The sequence below is a fragment of the Phlebotomus papatasi genome, chromosome 1, assembly GCF_024763615.1.
Source record: "Phlebotomus papatasi isolate M1 chromosome 1, Ppap_2.1, whole genome shotgun sequence".
Taxonomy (NCBI): Eukaryota; Metazoa; Arthropoda; class Insecta; order Diptera; family Psychodidae; genus Phlebotomus; species Phlebotomus papatasi.
In genome coordinates this window covers 41,617,174-41,632,283 of record NC_077222.1, presented here as the reverse complement: position 1 = coordinate 41,632,283, position 15,110 = coordinate 41,617,174, and the positions used below count along the sequence as shown (strand labels likewise).

Genomic DNA, 15,110 nt, shown 5'->3' with positions numbered 1-15,110 from the left:
TAAATCTCCCATTCTCTCTCAAATACCCCAAAACCCCAAAAGGAATTCCCATGAAACTTCTTAAGAAACTCAACAAAGTAGCTAGCACATGAAATTTATTTTCACTGATTTTTGCATAGAAAGTTACAGTTAAAGGTGAAAAAAATCATAATAATAATAATAATAATAAAGAGAATCGCATAAAATTCTCAATGCTTCACCAAACTCATTATTTCTTTTTCACAAAATTAAAAAAAAAGAAGAGAAAAAAAACTTAAAAATCAAAATTACTTACAACACAAAGTAATTCCAATTTGTATGTACAATTTCCGGCAATTCATGTTGCCGCAGCCTTCTGCTGATTCTTCTTGTTCTCCCTCTCGCGCCGTCGAAGCTTCTTCCGGCGCCTATCTATGCTGGCCAGTTCCGCCTTGATCTGATTGTACGTCTTGCGCAATTCCTGGATCTTCTTCTTCAAAATCGCAATACGCTGGCTGCTATTCAGGGCTGGATCTGCAGAAGAAACCAATAAACAGGTTTCAAATGATTTTGTTCTAATGAAATGTAATACTGGCTTCAAACTTAACGTTTATCTATACGGTTTTTATCTACCTATAATCTCATTTCAATTCCAATGAAGAGGAAAACTCTACCTTCGAAATCACAGAGGAATGCTTCCGAGCAATGCACAGATATAATAAATAGTTAAATCATTCGACTCGATGGAGCTGAACCAAATTAAATTAAAAGTTTCGAGCAGTAAGTTTTCCATAATAAAAATCAGTAGTAAGTATAAATCAGCCTAATGTACGTAAGATTCTTTTTGTATGCTAACTTGTATGGCTGCAAATTCGATTTGGAACTGAAGTTAAAGACGTAATGCAGAAATCTTTGCTCAAGTTTGTGAAAAAAAATGAAAATTTTCATATCCTTGTTATCTCTGAAATTCCTACACCATACCGAACCTCACATCGTCAACAGAAAAGCCATATAAGCTGGATACCCAATCATTATTATCAAACAAATGGTGCAGAAACAGAAAGAAATGAAAAGGACAGATAATCCTAACCGGCTTATGTAGGTGAGATTCTCAATGTGAGCTAACTCGGAATGCATGCAAATTTGAACATCTATCTGAAAGTGCTCATCGAGATCAAACGAAAAACCCAAAATTTAGGTCGATATGTTAATTAGAACCGGAGATAGATGCCGGTCAATATTCGAACTTTGACCCCCTATAGCTCGGGTCAGGGGTTATTGATAGACTTAAGTTTTTTTTTTGTTTGATAGGTATAATCAGCGGCTACAACATACTAAAATTTCAGTCCAATGCGCAAAGGAATTTTTGAGTTATTTAACTTAGAAAATTGAAAAATCTTCTCTTTAATAATAGCGCCCCTAGAGGTGGTTTTATGAACTTGTGATGTTGGAAGAGAAAGTGGTATTGCACGAGAGCTTTCCAAAACGCCCTCATTTTTAAATTCTGACAATTAGAACCGGAGTTATGGCCATTTTAAAAACAAAATTTTGGATCCTTATAGATCGGGTCAGGGGGTCGGGGGACCTTAAGTTTGGTAAGAGACATTTGGCCCCTACAAAACTCTAAGATAATTCATTTTCATTGGTGAACAGACATGCATACATAATTTCAAAATTATTTTATATACAACCGTTGAAAACTCGTCCGGATTACGCCGATCCGGATTAGAGAGCGAGCACAGTATTTAAATTTCAATTTCATTACAATAAATGTCATATTAATGAAATTACAGTGCTGTCTCGCTATATGCACAGTTTGGGTACTTTTTTTGACAGTTCTCTCTCTGAATATGCACAACTTTTTTTGAAATTCCCAACGGTTTTTCTCCTTCTTTTAATAAATTATTATTTTTTTATTGTTCTAGAATTTCCCGTGTTATTTTAACTATAATACGAGACAGAAAAAATAAAATTAAGATAATTAAAAACGAGAAAAATTAGTTACAAAGAAAATAATTTTCTTTATTACTTTGTCAAAATGCAAACAAATTGATTTTGAATGCAACCGACACAAAAGCTGTGCATATAGAGAGTGTGCATATAGAGTGACAGAACTGTACACACTTTTGTGCAACTTGTCGGTTTAAATTTCCGAACTTTTAACGGATTTTTGGGTAAGTTCTGTCTGATATACTTTCAAATCGACACAGTATAAACCTCAACTGAAGAGAGCTCTCAAATCGGGAACAATATTAATGCAAGGAACTGAACGCAAGGATTGTGAGAATTTTTTTCTCAAAATGAAGCACTTTGAATTGAAGCAAGTATGTCAAAATTCAAAAATACGTCAAAATGCTCCATTTGACAAAGATTTCTCACAAAGTGTAGAGGCTAAAATACTCCCTCCGTTCCGAAATAAGTCGTACGTTTGGGAAAAATTTTTGTTCCGAAATAAGTCATACGTTTGGGAAAAAAATGGGATTAAGGGAAAGTTTGTTGGTAAAAGTTTTGTGTATCAACAATATCTCTTCCAAAGGACTATTGTTAATGTTCAGAACTAAAATTGGGATCCAATCTTCATGGTAAGTTGAGGAACGAATGTCTTATTTTTTGAGTTTTATTTTCAATCTAAAATAGGTGCAGAATGGTGAGAGATACAGACTTGGGACCTTCGGGGGACCCCCCATAAGTTGACCCTGAGACCATTAATATGTCCTTCATTTTGCCAACACCCCTTCCCTTCCCCTCCAAAATTATGTTTTTCGGGATTGCTCGAAAACACGTCGTGCGATTTTTTTTCAATTCTGGATATGTTTTAGAGAAACATATAAATGGTCCCAGGGTTAACTTATGAGGGGTCCTCTGAAGGTCCCAAGTCTGTATCTCTCACCATTCTGCACCCAGGTATTCGAACACATAAAAAAGGATGTTCTTTTTATTGCTCATTCTGCAAAATTTGAGATATAAAAAATGTCATATCAGTAATAACTGTTGAGTTCTACTTGTGCATACTAAAAATTTAGAACAAATTCTAGCCTGTAATGTTAATCACAGTCCATTTTTTAGTAATTAACTATCTACCGGAGCTCTTTGAAAAAAACGCGAAAAATGGACAACTTCAACATATATGGATTCCTCAACTTACCATCGTGAAAGGATCCCCATATTATCCCTGAACATGGAGGATAGTTCATACATAAGATATTTGCAAATAACAAAAACATTCTCTGAAACCATTCCTTAATCCCTAATTTTTCCCCAAACGTACGACTTATTTCGGAACGGAGGGAGTATAATTTTACTGCTCGAACTCAAAGAGAGAGCAGTTATACAATCGTATTTTTTTCAACTTTTCACTGTTCTGGAGCTTAAACGGTAAGAGATATCGATTTCCAGTCTTCGATGTCCCCCAATACAGTAGACTCTCTCTCAATCGGGAATATGGGGCAAAATGTCATCCGGTTTATCGATAGATTTGGGCATCAAAACCTTTGTAAATTCCACAAAAAGCGCTGAATTATAAAGAATCACGATAAAATAGGAAGAACTACAGCGAATTTGAACGAATTACCATCATAATTAAATGTGAAAATAGTCAACAAATTTTTTCCACCGATTGAGCTTTCTCAATTGAGCGATTGAGCGAGAGTCTAGGGTAAATTAAGCTAATTCAAAACCTGCTCCAAATGGAAATTTTTCGCTACTCTAAATGGAAACGTCATTGTTTTCATGATAAATACAGTACTAAAATATTATATTTATATATTTTCCATACCACAGTTTCATTATTTAGTTAATTTTGCTCCAAACGATAAGATATTTATTTTCCATATACCTATTTTCTGGTTGCGACTGCCGCCGACTTACCAAGACCGGCCTCACCAGGTAAACGGCAGAAACCCTGGATCACAGACCATATATGCCAACTCATATAATCGAGTATAAATATATACATAAGTAAATACAAAATAGGTGAAAAACATCATTTGACCTGGTAAGGAAGAAGGAAGCAGTCACAAAGGATAGGCATAGGATCAATAAGTGGCAACGGGCTCCGAGAGAGAGCACGTGTTGTTGCTACTGGTTCAGTCAGGAAAATGGAGTCACAAAGGAAGAGACATAAACGTACTAAATAATATTCATGGTGGAAGAAAAAAAAGAGAAAGAAAAAGGAAAAAAAGAGGAAAAAAAGACAGTCAAAAAGAAGGAGCGCAAGTGGAAACATCAGAAACAAGAGAAAAGCGGCAATACAACAACTACAGAAAATGTGGATATTCCGCGGAAAATGGAAAAAGAGAAAGAATGAGACGAGAAGTGAGTGATGTTAAAAGGAAAAGGAAAAGAGCAAAAGAGCAGGAAGCAATATTTTTCTTAAGTGTCTGCAAATGCTTCAATAGGAAACCCCGGAAATATGATTTTTTTGGGGAGATTTTCTTATTGTTTTAGATGAAAAAGGAGAAAAGATCAGGAATAAGAACAAATCGTGCACTTAGGAGCAACTCAACAAGGTTTTGGAAGTCCTTCGTCGCGGTTTCACTTACATTGTTTGTCTCCAATTAGAAACTTTCCCTAGTCTCCATTTGGATTAATTTGTTTCCAATAGAAACATTTTACACTCGCATATTTTTCTTGTATTTAAGAAGATTTCAAATTAGGGGAAGTGCTTATAATTTTGGACAGTCTGCTTATAAGCATCGAAGTTCCAAGTTTGAAGTGCGATATTTTCTATACTAATTGACATTTCTTGTTACTCTCTTTTCAGAAGGGTTGTTTAGAAACTTAGCAAGCTATTTAATGTCTTATTTTTATTAAAATTAGTTTTAATACGTTTAAAAATGAATTGATAAGTAGAGGTGACCTTGGCTCTTATTTTGGACAACTTGTTTATTAATTTGGACAACTTGGCTGTAAATTTGGACAGCTAATCCGCCTCAATAGGATGCCCATTGCTCTTCATTTGATGAACCAATCTTACCAAGTCCTCTTCCTGTTCATGTAAGGGAAATGTAGAATGTCACAGAAGCCCGGAAACTTTCCATATCATTCGTTAAAGTGAGTTGACTTCGATACTCCAAGTACGTGCAGATTCGCTCATTCCCTGACCTTTCCGGGAGCCTTTCAAGGCATTTCTCGCTACATCTCTTTCGTAGAGATGATGCTCCTTTGTTTCTCCAGGCATTTGTCCAACCTAGTCATCACAAAAGCTAAAACTTCACGAAATTTCGTGAGAAAAACACCTGTCCAAAATAAGAATCATCACCTCACTGGTGAATGTCTTAAAAAATTTCCCATTTTTCACACGAAAAATATAATTCACAAGGCAAATCTCACTTCAGGTCAAATGTACAAATCATCAGTAACGTGAATCAACACAAAATTCAATGAATATTCAATAATATCACTCAAAAACAGCGAACAAACTTTGTTAGTACTTCACGAAAACTAAATAAGACTGAAGTAAGCCACGAAGTTCTGTCATATTTCTCGTAAGCAATTGCTCACACTGAATTTTCAACAAAGCAATTTCAACTCAAATCATATTCAAAATTTAACGTATTTAGTGTCAAAATCTTCCAAAAAGAACAAATATTTAGATAGAATTCATTTTTCATCAAATATTAGAATAAAAATCCATCATTTTAATCAATTTATTTTTAGTGTCCAATTTTACCCTCAAAGTGTCCAAATTTAGAAACTGTCCAAAATTATGAGCACTTACCCTATATCTAAAGAATTTTCACTAAACAGTAATAATCTAGAAGAGTAAAGGAGCAAATTTATGTAATTCTCTTCAGAAATAATATGACCTTAATGTGTTGTATCTTCTGCCAAAGTTAAAGCGTTTGGAAATGGTTTTGAATTAGGACATTTACATATTTTTCTAAATAAAGCACTCTAACGTAAAGATCTTTTTTTGTCATCGTTAAAAGAAAACTTTTCAGGAAAAGAAAAAAAATGATAAATGAATTAACTTACCTAATTGCACGAGGAAATTGTACTGACATGGCTTGGGAGATCTTCTCAAATGTGTCCTATGGACTGTATTGGGATCAGAATTATCCTCACTATCTGATCCATTTGTCGTCGAAGTCACCGTTCTCCTGGTGACTGCTTTTCGTCTCTTGGGCAACGTTGCTTCGGATTCTGATGATTTCCTGACTCGCCTTCGTTTCTTCTGGGTTCCCGTCTCTTCATGTCCTGCAAGGATGAAATGATCAGCTTAGTGATCTCTTCCTGAAAGGCAACGGCAGAAAAAAAAATACTCACTATCATCCGGACTAATGGAATCCCGAGGGGAACTATTGGGTGTCCTTTGAGGTTCAACCTTCACTTCTGTCGTCTCAATGTCCATGGGAACGGGCTTGATGTCAGCTGTTATGGGATGAGGATTGTGAAGCCTCTTTGCACTTTCGCCTGCCTCCCGAAGATGTCCACTTGCCACTGGACTACATGGGATAGTTTCTTCGCAGAGAAGTAGACTGATTGATTCATTTATCTGACCACCACCTTCAGATGGTGCCTCCTTCTTTTCCACGAAGAAATCATCAAAGGACTCCTTGCACGTCAAATCGGGTTTGACATCTTCAGTCGGAGGAGACTTGAGAGTTGCCGCCGATGGATCCTTTTCTGGCTGGATTTGCGTGAGTTTGGGCACAAGAGTTGGATGTTCTGGAGATTTTATCCCATACAGGGATTCCTGGAATTTCGTTGCAAATGACAAACTCTCCTCCTTCAATGTAATACTATCGACCTTCAAGGGAGGAACTGCCAGAGGTTTTTCCACTTTCACTGGCTGCTGCGATTCCTTCTTGTCCGCCGCCGCCGCTGCCTCCTTCACCTGAACAGCCTCTGAACTATGGGATTCATCTTCAATCACCAGCCTCTGTTCCGAATCCGTGCTATCGGATGAATCTTCAGTGAAACGATTGAGATTTGATGATTTCTGAATGGCCGATTCCAATTTCTGAATTGTCTCACAGAGATCATTATTTTTCGGTGGCATATCCGGATCTACCTTTCCAGCTTCTGAACTTGCCAATACTGCTGCTGGTGTCTTCACCTTTGGATGTGCCACTTCCACTACTTCCTTCTTAACAACAACCGGCGGAATCTCAAATTTAACCGCAGCTGGAGCTGGAACAGGTTCAGTTTTAATCAAATTCGGCAATTCTGGTGACTTCAATGCACTCCCAGATCCAGAAGCTGCAGCTGGAGATGATTGGGATTCTTCCGTTTTCACCTCCGCGCCACTTTGTTGCTGAGTATTCAAGGATTTCATGAGAATCTTATCAGCAATTGATGGTACATCAATCTTCGGTGGTTCAACCATATCAAAGGGTGACTCAGATGTCAGGAACATCTTTTTTACCGTTTCCAAATCCTTAGCTGCATCCATTCGTGTTTTGTCATCTTCATTCCCCTTGAAAACATCCTTAATTGTTCCCCCAAATTGACATGGAGCATCTAGGACATTTGTAAAGGAATTCACAAAAGCCGGACTCTTGAAGGACCCCCCCTCAAGGGGACGCTTAACATCAGCTGATAACTTTGAGAATTTATCATCAGTAAAAATTGGTAATTTCGATATTGAAGGCTGTTCCGGCCCTGAGGACATTGCAGCAATATCCGGTGATGTACTACTCAAAGTATTGGCCAAATTGAAACTAGGACTCTTCCTGAGAGCATCAAAGGGATCCGATGGACCTGCCTGAGTTGTAGACATTGCCGGTTGCTGAACAGGTGACGCCTGTTTAACATTTGGGATGGGAATCAAATGAACAGGAATCAAAGCATCAAGATTATCATCCTTCTTTGCAGGCTTTGTCGCCTTTTCAACTTCTTGACCTTTTGTCGGTGTCTTCTTGGCCTTCTTCGCAGCTGGACTTGCCTTCACCTCTCCTCCCTCTTCCGTTGGTGCCTGACGTGCCTTTTTCCCACCCTTCTTCTCTGCCGGTGCTGGTACAGTGGCTTCAGCAGCGGCAGCAGCTGGTGTTGGAATTTTTCGTGCTGCAGGTGCACTAGCAGCTTCAAATTCAAATGGTTCCGGTTCCTTAAATTCATAAACATCTCCCTCCGTTGGAGCTTCCTTTGATGCCGTAGCGGGGACTTTATCTTGCTGAGCAGCAGCGGCAGCAGCAGCAGCAGCAGCAGCCGCAGCAGCAGCAGCCTTTGAGGCCTTTTCAGCTGATTTAGGAGTAGCCTGGGGTTTGGTCTTCTCAGCAGGAGTCTTCTTCTCACCTGAAAATCAATTTTTAATTTCATTTTATCCCCGTTTTCCCTACAAATTTTATTCTCTGGGGACCACTTTTCTCAACAAATCTTCGCTATTCAGACGACTTCCATTACACTCCGTCCCGGGATTAAGCACAGTTTCGGGACCGAAAAAAACGCCCGAATTAGCATTACGCATCGACAAAATTTGCATATCCGCAGGCGTTTTCTTTTGAATAAATCTTCTGTAGAACGAATTTCGCGCGGAGTAAAAGTTAAAACAAAACGATTCAACTGTTTAATAGAAATAGGGGAGACTGGGGCAAAAAGTCACAAAACGGGTATTTTATTTTTTTTTACAAGCTACCCGAGCACCTTCAAAATTTCTAATTACAGTAGAGTCTCGCTATAGGCCATCGCTCTATAGTCCACAATTTATCGACCGTTGATTTCAAAACACTGATTTTAAGTTAGGTTATGTTTTTTAGTATGCGACATGCATAATTATTTTAATATTTTTGGCAAACTTTATTAAGTAGTTGTCATAATTGTGATCCACAATGAAGAGAGCAAGGACATGTACCACAATCGCAAAGAAAGTGGAAGCCGTCGAGCAATTTCAATACTAAAAATCGTTGATAATTTTAAAAAATTACATGGACTATGACTATAGTGCGACCCAAGTGTCAAATTTGAAATCAAATATGGACTATAGCGAGACTCTACTGTAGCACAGTTTAATAGGAAATTTACCGATCTAAACCTGTGAAAGTCATTTTCTTCTATTTTGTAAGGAAATATATTTATCGAGCCGTTTTCTAAAAGGTAATTTTGTGATCATTCTCAAAAATGCTGGGGCAAATAGTATCAGGCATAAGATACTATCACAATTTGATTCGCTTTATTACGGGATTCCGTTAATTTAAGTAAAATAACTAAAATACCGAGATTACATATGTTCATAGGAAATTTATTCTTCTACACCTTTCTAAAACACCGTTTTCTCTATCTGAGCGAGAAAAGCGCATTTTAAGCTAATTTACAAAAAAACACACAAAAGACTGCAAATCGTTTGACCAATGCAAACAACAAGCGGCGAGACATGGTAATGACGTTTCTTTTCGCCGTGAGACATCAGAAATTGCTTCGGTCTTTGTTACTTTTTGCTCTATACCTTTTGTTACTTTTTACCCCAAGTGGCCATTTTTAATAAAAGGATTTCTGGAGAAAAGAATCTTTGTAAAATTCTAAAATAGATAGCGGATTCGTATTCAAAGAATATCCAGATAATTTGGGAAATATTCACCAGTGCATCAAATTTAATATAAGTAGCTAATAATTGATATCTTCTGCACGGAAAATATTTCAAAAATAGGGTTAAAAATTTCGATATTTTTTATTTTCTATATTCCTTATTCAATTTTTAAAAAACTTACGACATTGAAGAAGACCTATGGAGGCTATCTATGGAAAAAAATTTAAGCCGCTATTTTATTTATCTTGGAAGATATTGAATTTTAAAATTTTCGATTTGTGACTTTTTGCCCCAGTCTCCCCTACTTTAGCAAATAGTACTTTTTGGACAGAGTTCTTCATTAAATGGCCAGAATATTTAAAAAATTTACCTTAATAAAAGAAATTAAAGTTTTATTCTGAAAAAGAAGCAAAGTGTTATCAAATTTCCCGCGGCACATTATAGTATACATTCAGACGCATTTCAAAAATGATTTCACAAATTGACTCCCAATGGTAGGAAAACTTGCATAATTGTCTGTGCATAATCACGTCAGGTGCATAATCCCGAAGTGCATAATGCCGGGACTTAGTGTATTACGGTTACTGGATCTAACACAGAAAAAAATATTTTGCAAAATTGTTCGTAAAAGTTTGTATTTTGTCAGAAGCATTGTTCGTAACATCATCATTTGACAAACATTTTTTTATATATTTACAAACATTTCGTAAATATTCGTAACGTAAACACACAAAAAAAGTTCGTAAAATTTTGTCATTCTTTTCGTTAATTTTTGCCAAAAAAAACAAAAAACACATGAACAAATATTTGTAAAATAACAAGAAATATTCGTCAAGTGCTCATGTTACGAACAATGTTTGTAAAAACGTTCAAACTTTTACGATTTTTTTGTGAGTTTATACGATTTACGAGCATTGTCCGTGTTCTTTTAAGCCGGAACTTCCTGTAATGACTTGGGAACATTGACATTTTATTAGGTGAGATTCTTAACAATCTCACCTACTATAATCCTACCAAAATTTCATGTCGTCCGATTGAGCTCAAACTTGGACAAAATGTGTTTCGCCACTTCCTGATCACGAATATATGGGGGGCTAAAACTGTTTCCGTCCGGAAAAGGCCATTTTTGACGAAAATTCCTTCTAGTCTAGTGTGTAGGCAACATTAACCCATCCCTTACCATGGTATTATACATCAAACGCAAATTGAGTGATTTTAGATGTTTTATTCTCGGGCAATTTTAATCCGAATTGCTGTCGGGAATGGATGTTTAGTAATTTTAGTTCTTCAATTTCTTGAAAAAAATAGTCCGACAGAGATGAAAATACATTTTGTTATTGTTTTCTTGCTTCGCGGAAGGTCATGCAAATTTTTTGCTCAAAATGGCGGACGGAAAATACGACATCTCGTCGAATTTGTTAAAATTGGCCTCTTTCCTCTTTCCTGATTTGAATTCTAGTTCCCAATTGGTGTTCTTGGATAGTCGCACTCTATCTAAAGCAATAGAGTTTGTAATGACTTAATACACAGAATTTAAATTCCCGCGCCCTCATATGAGATAAAAATTTTTTCCTTTCAAAAAATTCATCTATTAATCTGTAGGAATCTAATCCCAAAATATGAACATTCTATATCAAGTATTTGTGGTACATTGACTGAATGGGTTAAGCAATAGAACTGAGGATATTCATTCTTTTAGTCAATATACATCCTAATGTTGCCCACGATTGAGTAGTAGTTAAATTCCATTTATTTTAATAATAAATGAAAAAAAAATCGTCTCGTCCCACACTATCCCTGTTTCAAACCTCCCCGGTCTCCCCTATATTAGATTTATCCAAATAATTAATTTTGGAATGATAAATGAACGTTTGAGAAAAGTAATCATAATGGAAGTAATATTTAAAAAAAAAACTTTAGGTGCCCGGAACTGTCCCACCGTCCCCTATTGTTTTTTTTTTAATAAATTTTTGGTAAATTATTTTCTTCTTACCTTTTGCCGTGGGAGTCTTCTCCTTGGCTGCTGGAGTCTTTTTAGCCGGTGTTGCCTCTGTCGATTTTGCCCCTTTCTCCTCCTTCTTCTTCTCCATGAGATTCCCCTTCAACTGCCCCTTCCCCGTAAATGCCTTTGTCTCCATCTTCTCCACACTAACTGCCACTTTAGTCACATTCTTCTCTGCCAGCAACTCAGCCTCCTTCTTCTTCTCACTCTGGGTCTGTTTCTTGGTGATTTTCTCCTTCACCGGGGGCACCTGTGGCTTCTCCACTCGCGACAATTTCTCCGATGATTGGGAATCATCATCACCGAAGGAATCACATTCTGATGATGAAGTTGTTGTGGTGACTTTCCCCTTGATCACATCACTCTTCTGCTCACTGGAATCCGTATTGGAGTCTGACAGATCAAACAGGCTGGTCTTGTGATCATGATGAGAACTGGATGTTGGTGATTGTTCTGCTGCTTCGGGAGATGGAGACTTCATCTCTTTGAAACCCTTCATTTCCGACCGAATCTGATTGAGATCGTAATCTCTGCCCTTGGTGGCTTCTTCTTCGTCCTTGAGGGCCTGTAGCTCCTTGCCGACATTTCTCATGGCCACTACGGGAACTATGGCCTCTGGAAGTTGCGGAACTGTGCCAGAACCGGCTTTTCCGGGAATTGTGAAGGAAGTTGTAGCTCGACTGGGTTTTTTGACGGGTTCATCGGAATCCGTGTCGGATTCCGTGTGAAGGGAGGAGATGTCTGTGTTATTGGATGTCCTCCGGAGATTCTGTGGCTGCCCTCGTGTGGTTCTCCGTTGAGCTGGAGTGGCTGGACTCTTGGTCCGGCTGGAATTTGACGTAATGGATGATGGTGTTGTGGATCTTGGTGGCTGAGAATCACTCCGGGATCCTCCTCGACCCCGTTTAGCTGCAGATTTTGTCGGTGGCATCGAAGCAGGAGCTTTCTCAACAGCCGGTGAACTTTTTGCCGTGGAGCTTTTTGTGCGTTTCTGCTTATTGGTCAGATTCTCCACGATTCTATCCTTGGGCACCCATTCATCGTAGCGCGTATTCCATCCGGTGTAGTGCACCAGGAAGATGGGATTGCCATTCTGTGTGGACTTCTCAATCACTTTTGCTTCGTACGTGACAGTCTCTTCGTGATAGTACACATTGAGCTTATCTCCAACTTCCACGGGAAAATCATCTGTGGATTCTGTGGATTTCTTGGAATCACTCTTTGTCTCCTTGGCATCAGTCTTATCACCAGCTTCGGAATCCTTCTTCTTCCTGCCCCGTTTCTCCTCATTCTTCACCTTGGACGGTGGTTTGTCCTTCTTGGCGGTATTTGTGGGAGTCACTGCAGTTTCTTGTGCCTTTCCGGAATCCTCTTTGGGAGTTGCAGCTGCAGCTTTGGCTGCCTTTGCCGGTGGTGCCTCATCCTTAACTTCTTTTTCCACTTTGGCCTTTCCCTTGACCGTCGTCGGCTTGACCGGAGGCGGTTCAGGTTCCTCCTCCTTGGGTGGCTTCTCCTCAATCTTCTCCACGACAGCAGCAGCAGCTTTTGTCCTGACCACTCCACTGCCATTGCCGCTATTTGTGGACAACTTCCGCTTGGTCTTGGTTGGCTCAGAGCTCGATTCACTGTTATCAAAGTCATCTGTTGCTGTCGACGAGACGGATTTGGTCTCCTTGGGATCTACAGGTTTTGGCGATGCCACCGAATTTGCCCTCACCAGACTCCTGCCCTTGATTCTATTAGCACGCGGATGTGCCACCATTGTACAGCCCAATTTCCGGTTGAACTCCTCAAAAGGCTGCAGGAATTTCTTATAGGCCTGCTTCACGAGATTCGTGATACTCGTGGTAGCCGGTACAAATCCCAGCCTGAGTGCAATGGCTTTCCACTGATTCTGACTCGTGACCCGATTGTAGCCACCGAGTTTCTGGGCAGCCCGAAACAGACGATACAGATCGATGTCCCTGTTGACAATGGATGGTCCCTTGTTCAGGGGAGTCCCTCTGTCATCCATGTACTTGTACAGTTGAGCCACAAAATGATCCTTCTCCTCCCGTGGCTCATCATCCGAACTATCCGAATCGAATTCCTGCTCGTAGTCACTGGAACTGGCAGATATCCCAAACAAGGCATCCCTGTCCCAATGGGGTGGCAGGGTATTGTTGTCCAGGTACTCAAGAGCCGCCTGAACAGCCACGCCATCTTGCTTTTGAGCCTGTTCCCGCGTGAACTGGGTGGCTTCCTTCTTGGGCACCGTGTAGTACCTGCCGTCCTTAAACGATCTCACCAAATACTCATCCTTCACGCGTATCCGAACCGTGTCCTGAGCCGTGGGTGCCACCACAAGACCCGGAAACCAATTTTCCTTCTGTGACTTCTTCTTGGTGTCCGTACTCTCCACACAAACCACCTTCCCGATATTCTCCTCCTTCTCATGGGGCGTCGGTTTGGTACTCTCCACATCTTCCTCATCATCCGAACTGTCATCCTGCATTTGCCTCGATCTCCTGCCCCGACGGCCACCCACAACGGGATTCCCAAAGTGCTCTGGATGCGTCAGTGGCAACTGATCCAGTGTCTCACTCTCATTGAAATGCCGACCACTCTTGAGGCACAGGGCACTCCGCCGGAGTGTCGTAATGTCCCCATCGTCAAACACAACAGTATACTGCGAGCAATCCTGTATCTTGGTGATTGTAGCCTCGACAAATTCCCTCCTGTCCGGATGCTTCACCTCCACCGTGGCACCGACACGCAGCAAGCCCCCTTTGATCTGATCATCGGAGACAGTTCCGGAACCGAGGCCCTGTTTGTACGCCACCTTGCATTTTATGTTCCGCACCACTTTGCGCACTTTTGCCTCGCAGAAAGCCCCCTTGTATTTAGCGCTAACCTCCGTGCCCACAGACAAATACGGGGGATCGTCCACTTGCTGCCAAAAAAGCAAAAAAACAAAATATCAAAATGATGAAAAACAAAGCAAGCCACCCTTTTTTTCAAACAGGCGAAATTGGGACGCCCTTGGTGCCGCCCCTATAAGCCCCACTCCCCCCACAATTTCACCGTACTCACCTGCATCTTCTGGAGGAAATAACGCTCAAAACTCTGGTTATCACTTACAAACGCCACTTTTACGGGAAAAACATCCTAATCACTGCGAAAGAGAACAAGTTTACACTATTCTTCTTCTTCTTCTAGGTCGTCATCTTTTGCTTCTTCTTCTTCTTGATTCGGCAGTATTTTTGGGTGGAATTCCAAAGAAGCCAAACTCAACAATAGATGGCTCTCTGCCGTGGAACGTATATTCAAAAAATGTGGAACAATTCAAAAATTAAAAAAAAGGTAACGACTTTTAAATTGTTTTTTTGCAATTTCAGTATTCTGTGATTTATTAATTGAATTATCGATTCCGCTTGATTAATGATATCATAAAAAATTCTTTGGAGGATTTAATGAATGTGTTGCTTAGCAGCGACCACTTACACATAGACAATGGGATAATCGCAAAAAACGATGCATATGATGCATATAAAGTTTCCTTACGCTCATTAATTTCTTTTTTAAATGATAAGGGCGTACAGAAGGTGGAGCAGGGTTGTCCCCGACACGATATAAAATAATTAAAAATTATAATTACACTCAACTCTTCGTTATCCGGCACTTCGTTATCCGGGTGACAGCTGC

At 39.5% G+C, this 15,110-nt stretch overlaps 1 protein-coding gene across 1 annotated transcript; it reads right to left on the bottom strand.

Moving 5' to 3' along the window:
* Positions 1-78: 78 nt before the first annotated feature.
* LOC129799753 (AT-rich interactive domain-containing protein 4B) lies at positions 79-14,644 on the bottom strand. The gene is made up of 5 exons (XM_055843939.1): positions 14,499-14,644; positions 11,418-14,358; positions 6,226-8,196; positions 5,935-6,156; positions 79-492 (listed from the first exon to the last, which is right to left on the bottom strand). Exons 1-5 carry the CDS (start codon positions 14,502-14,504, stop codon positions 317-319), a joined length of 5,316 nt encoding a protein of 1,771 aa, XP_055699914.1. The 5' UTR covers positions 14,505-14,644; the 3' UTR covers positions 79-316.
* Between the last annotated feature and the right edge of the window lie 466 nt (positions 14,645-15,110).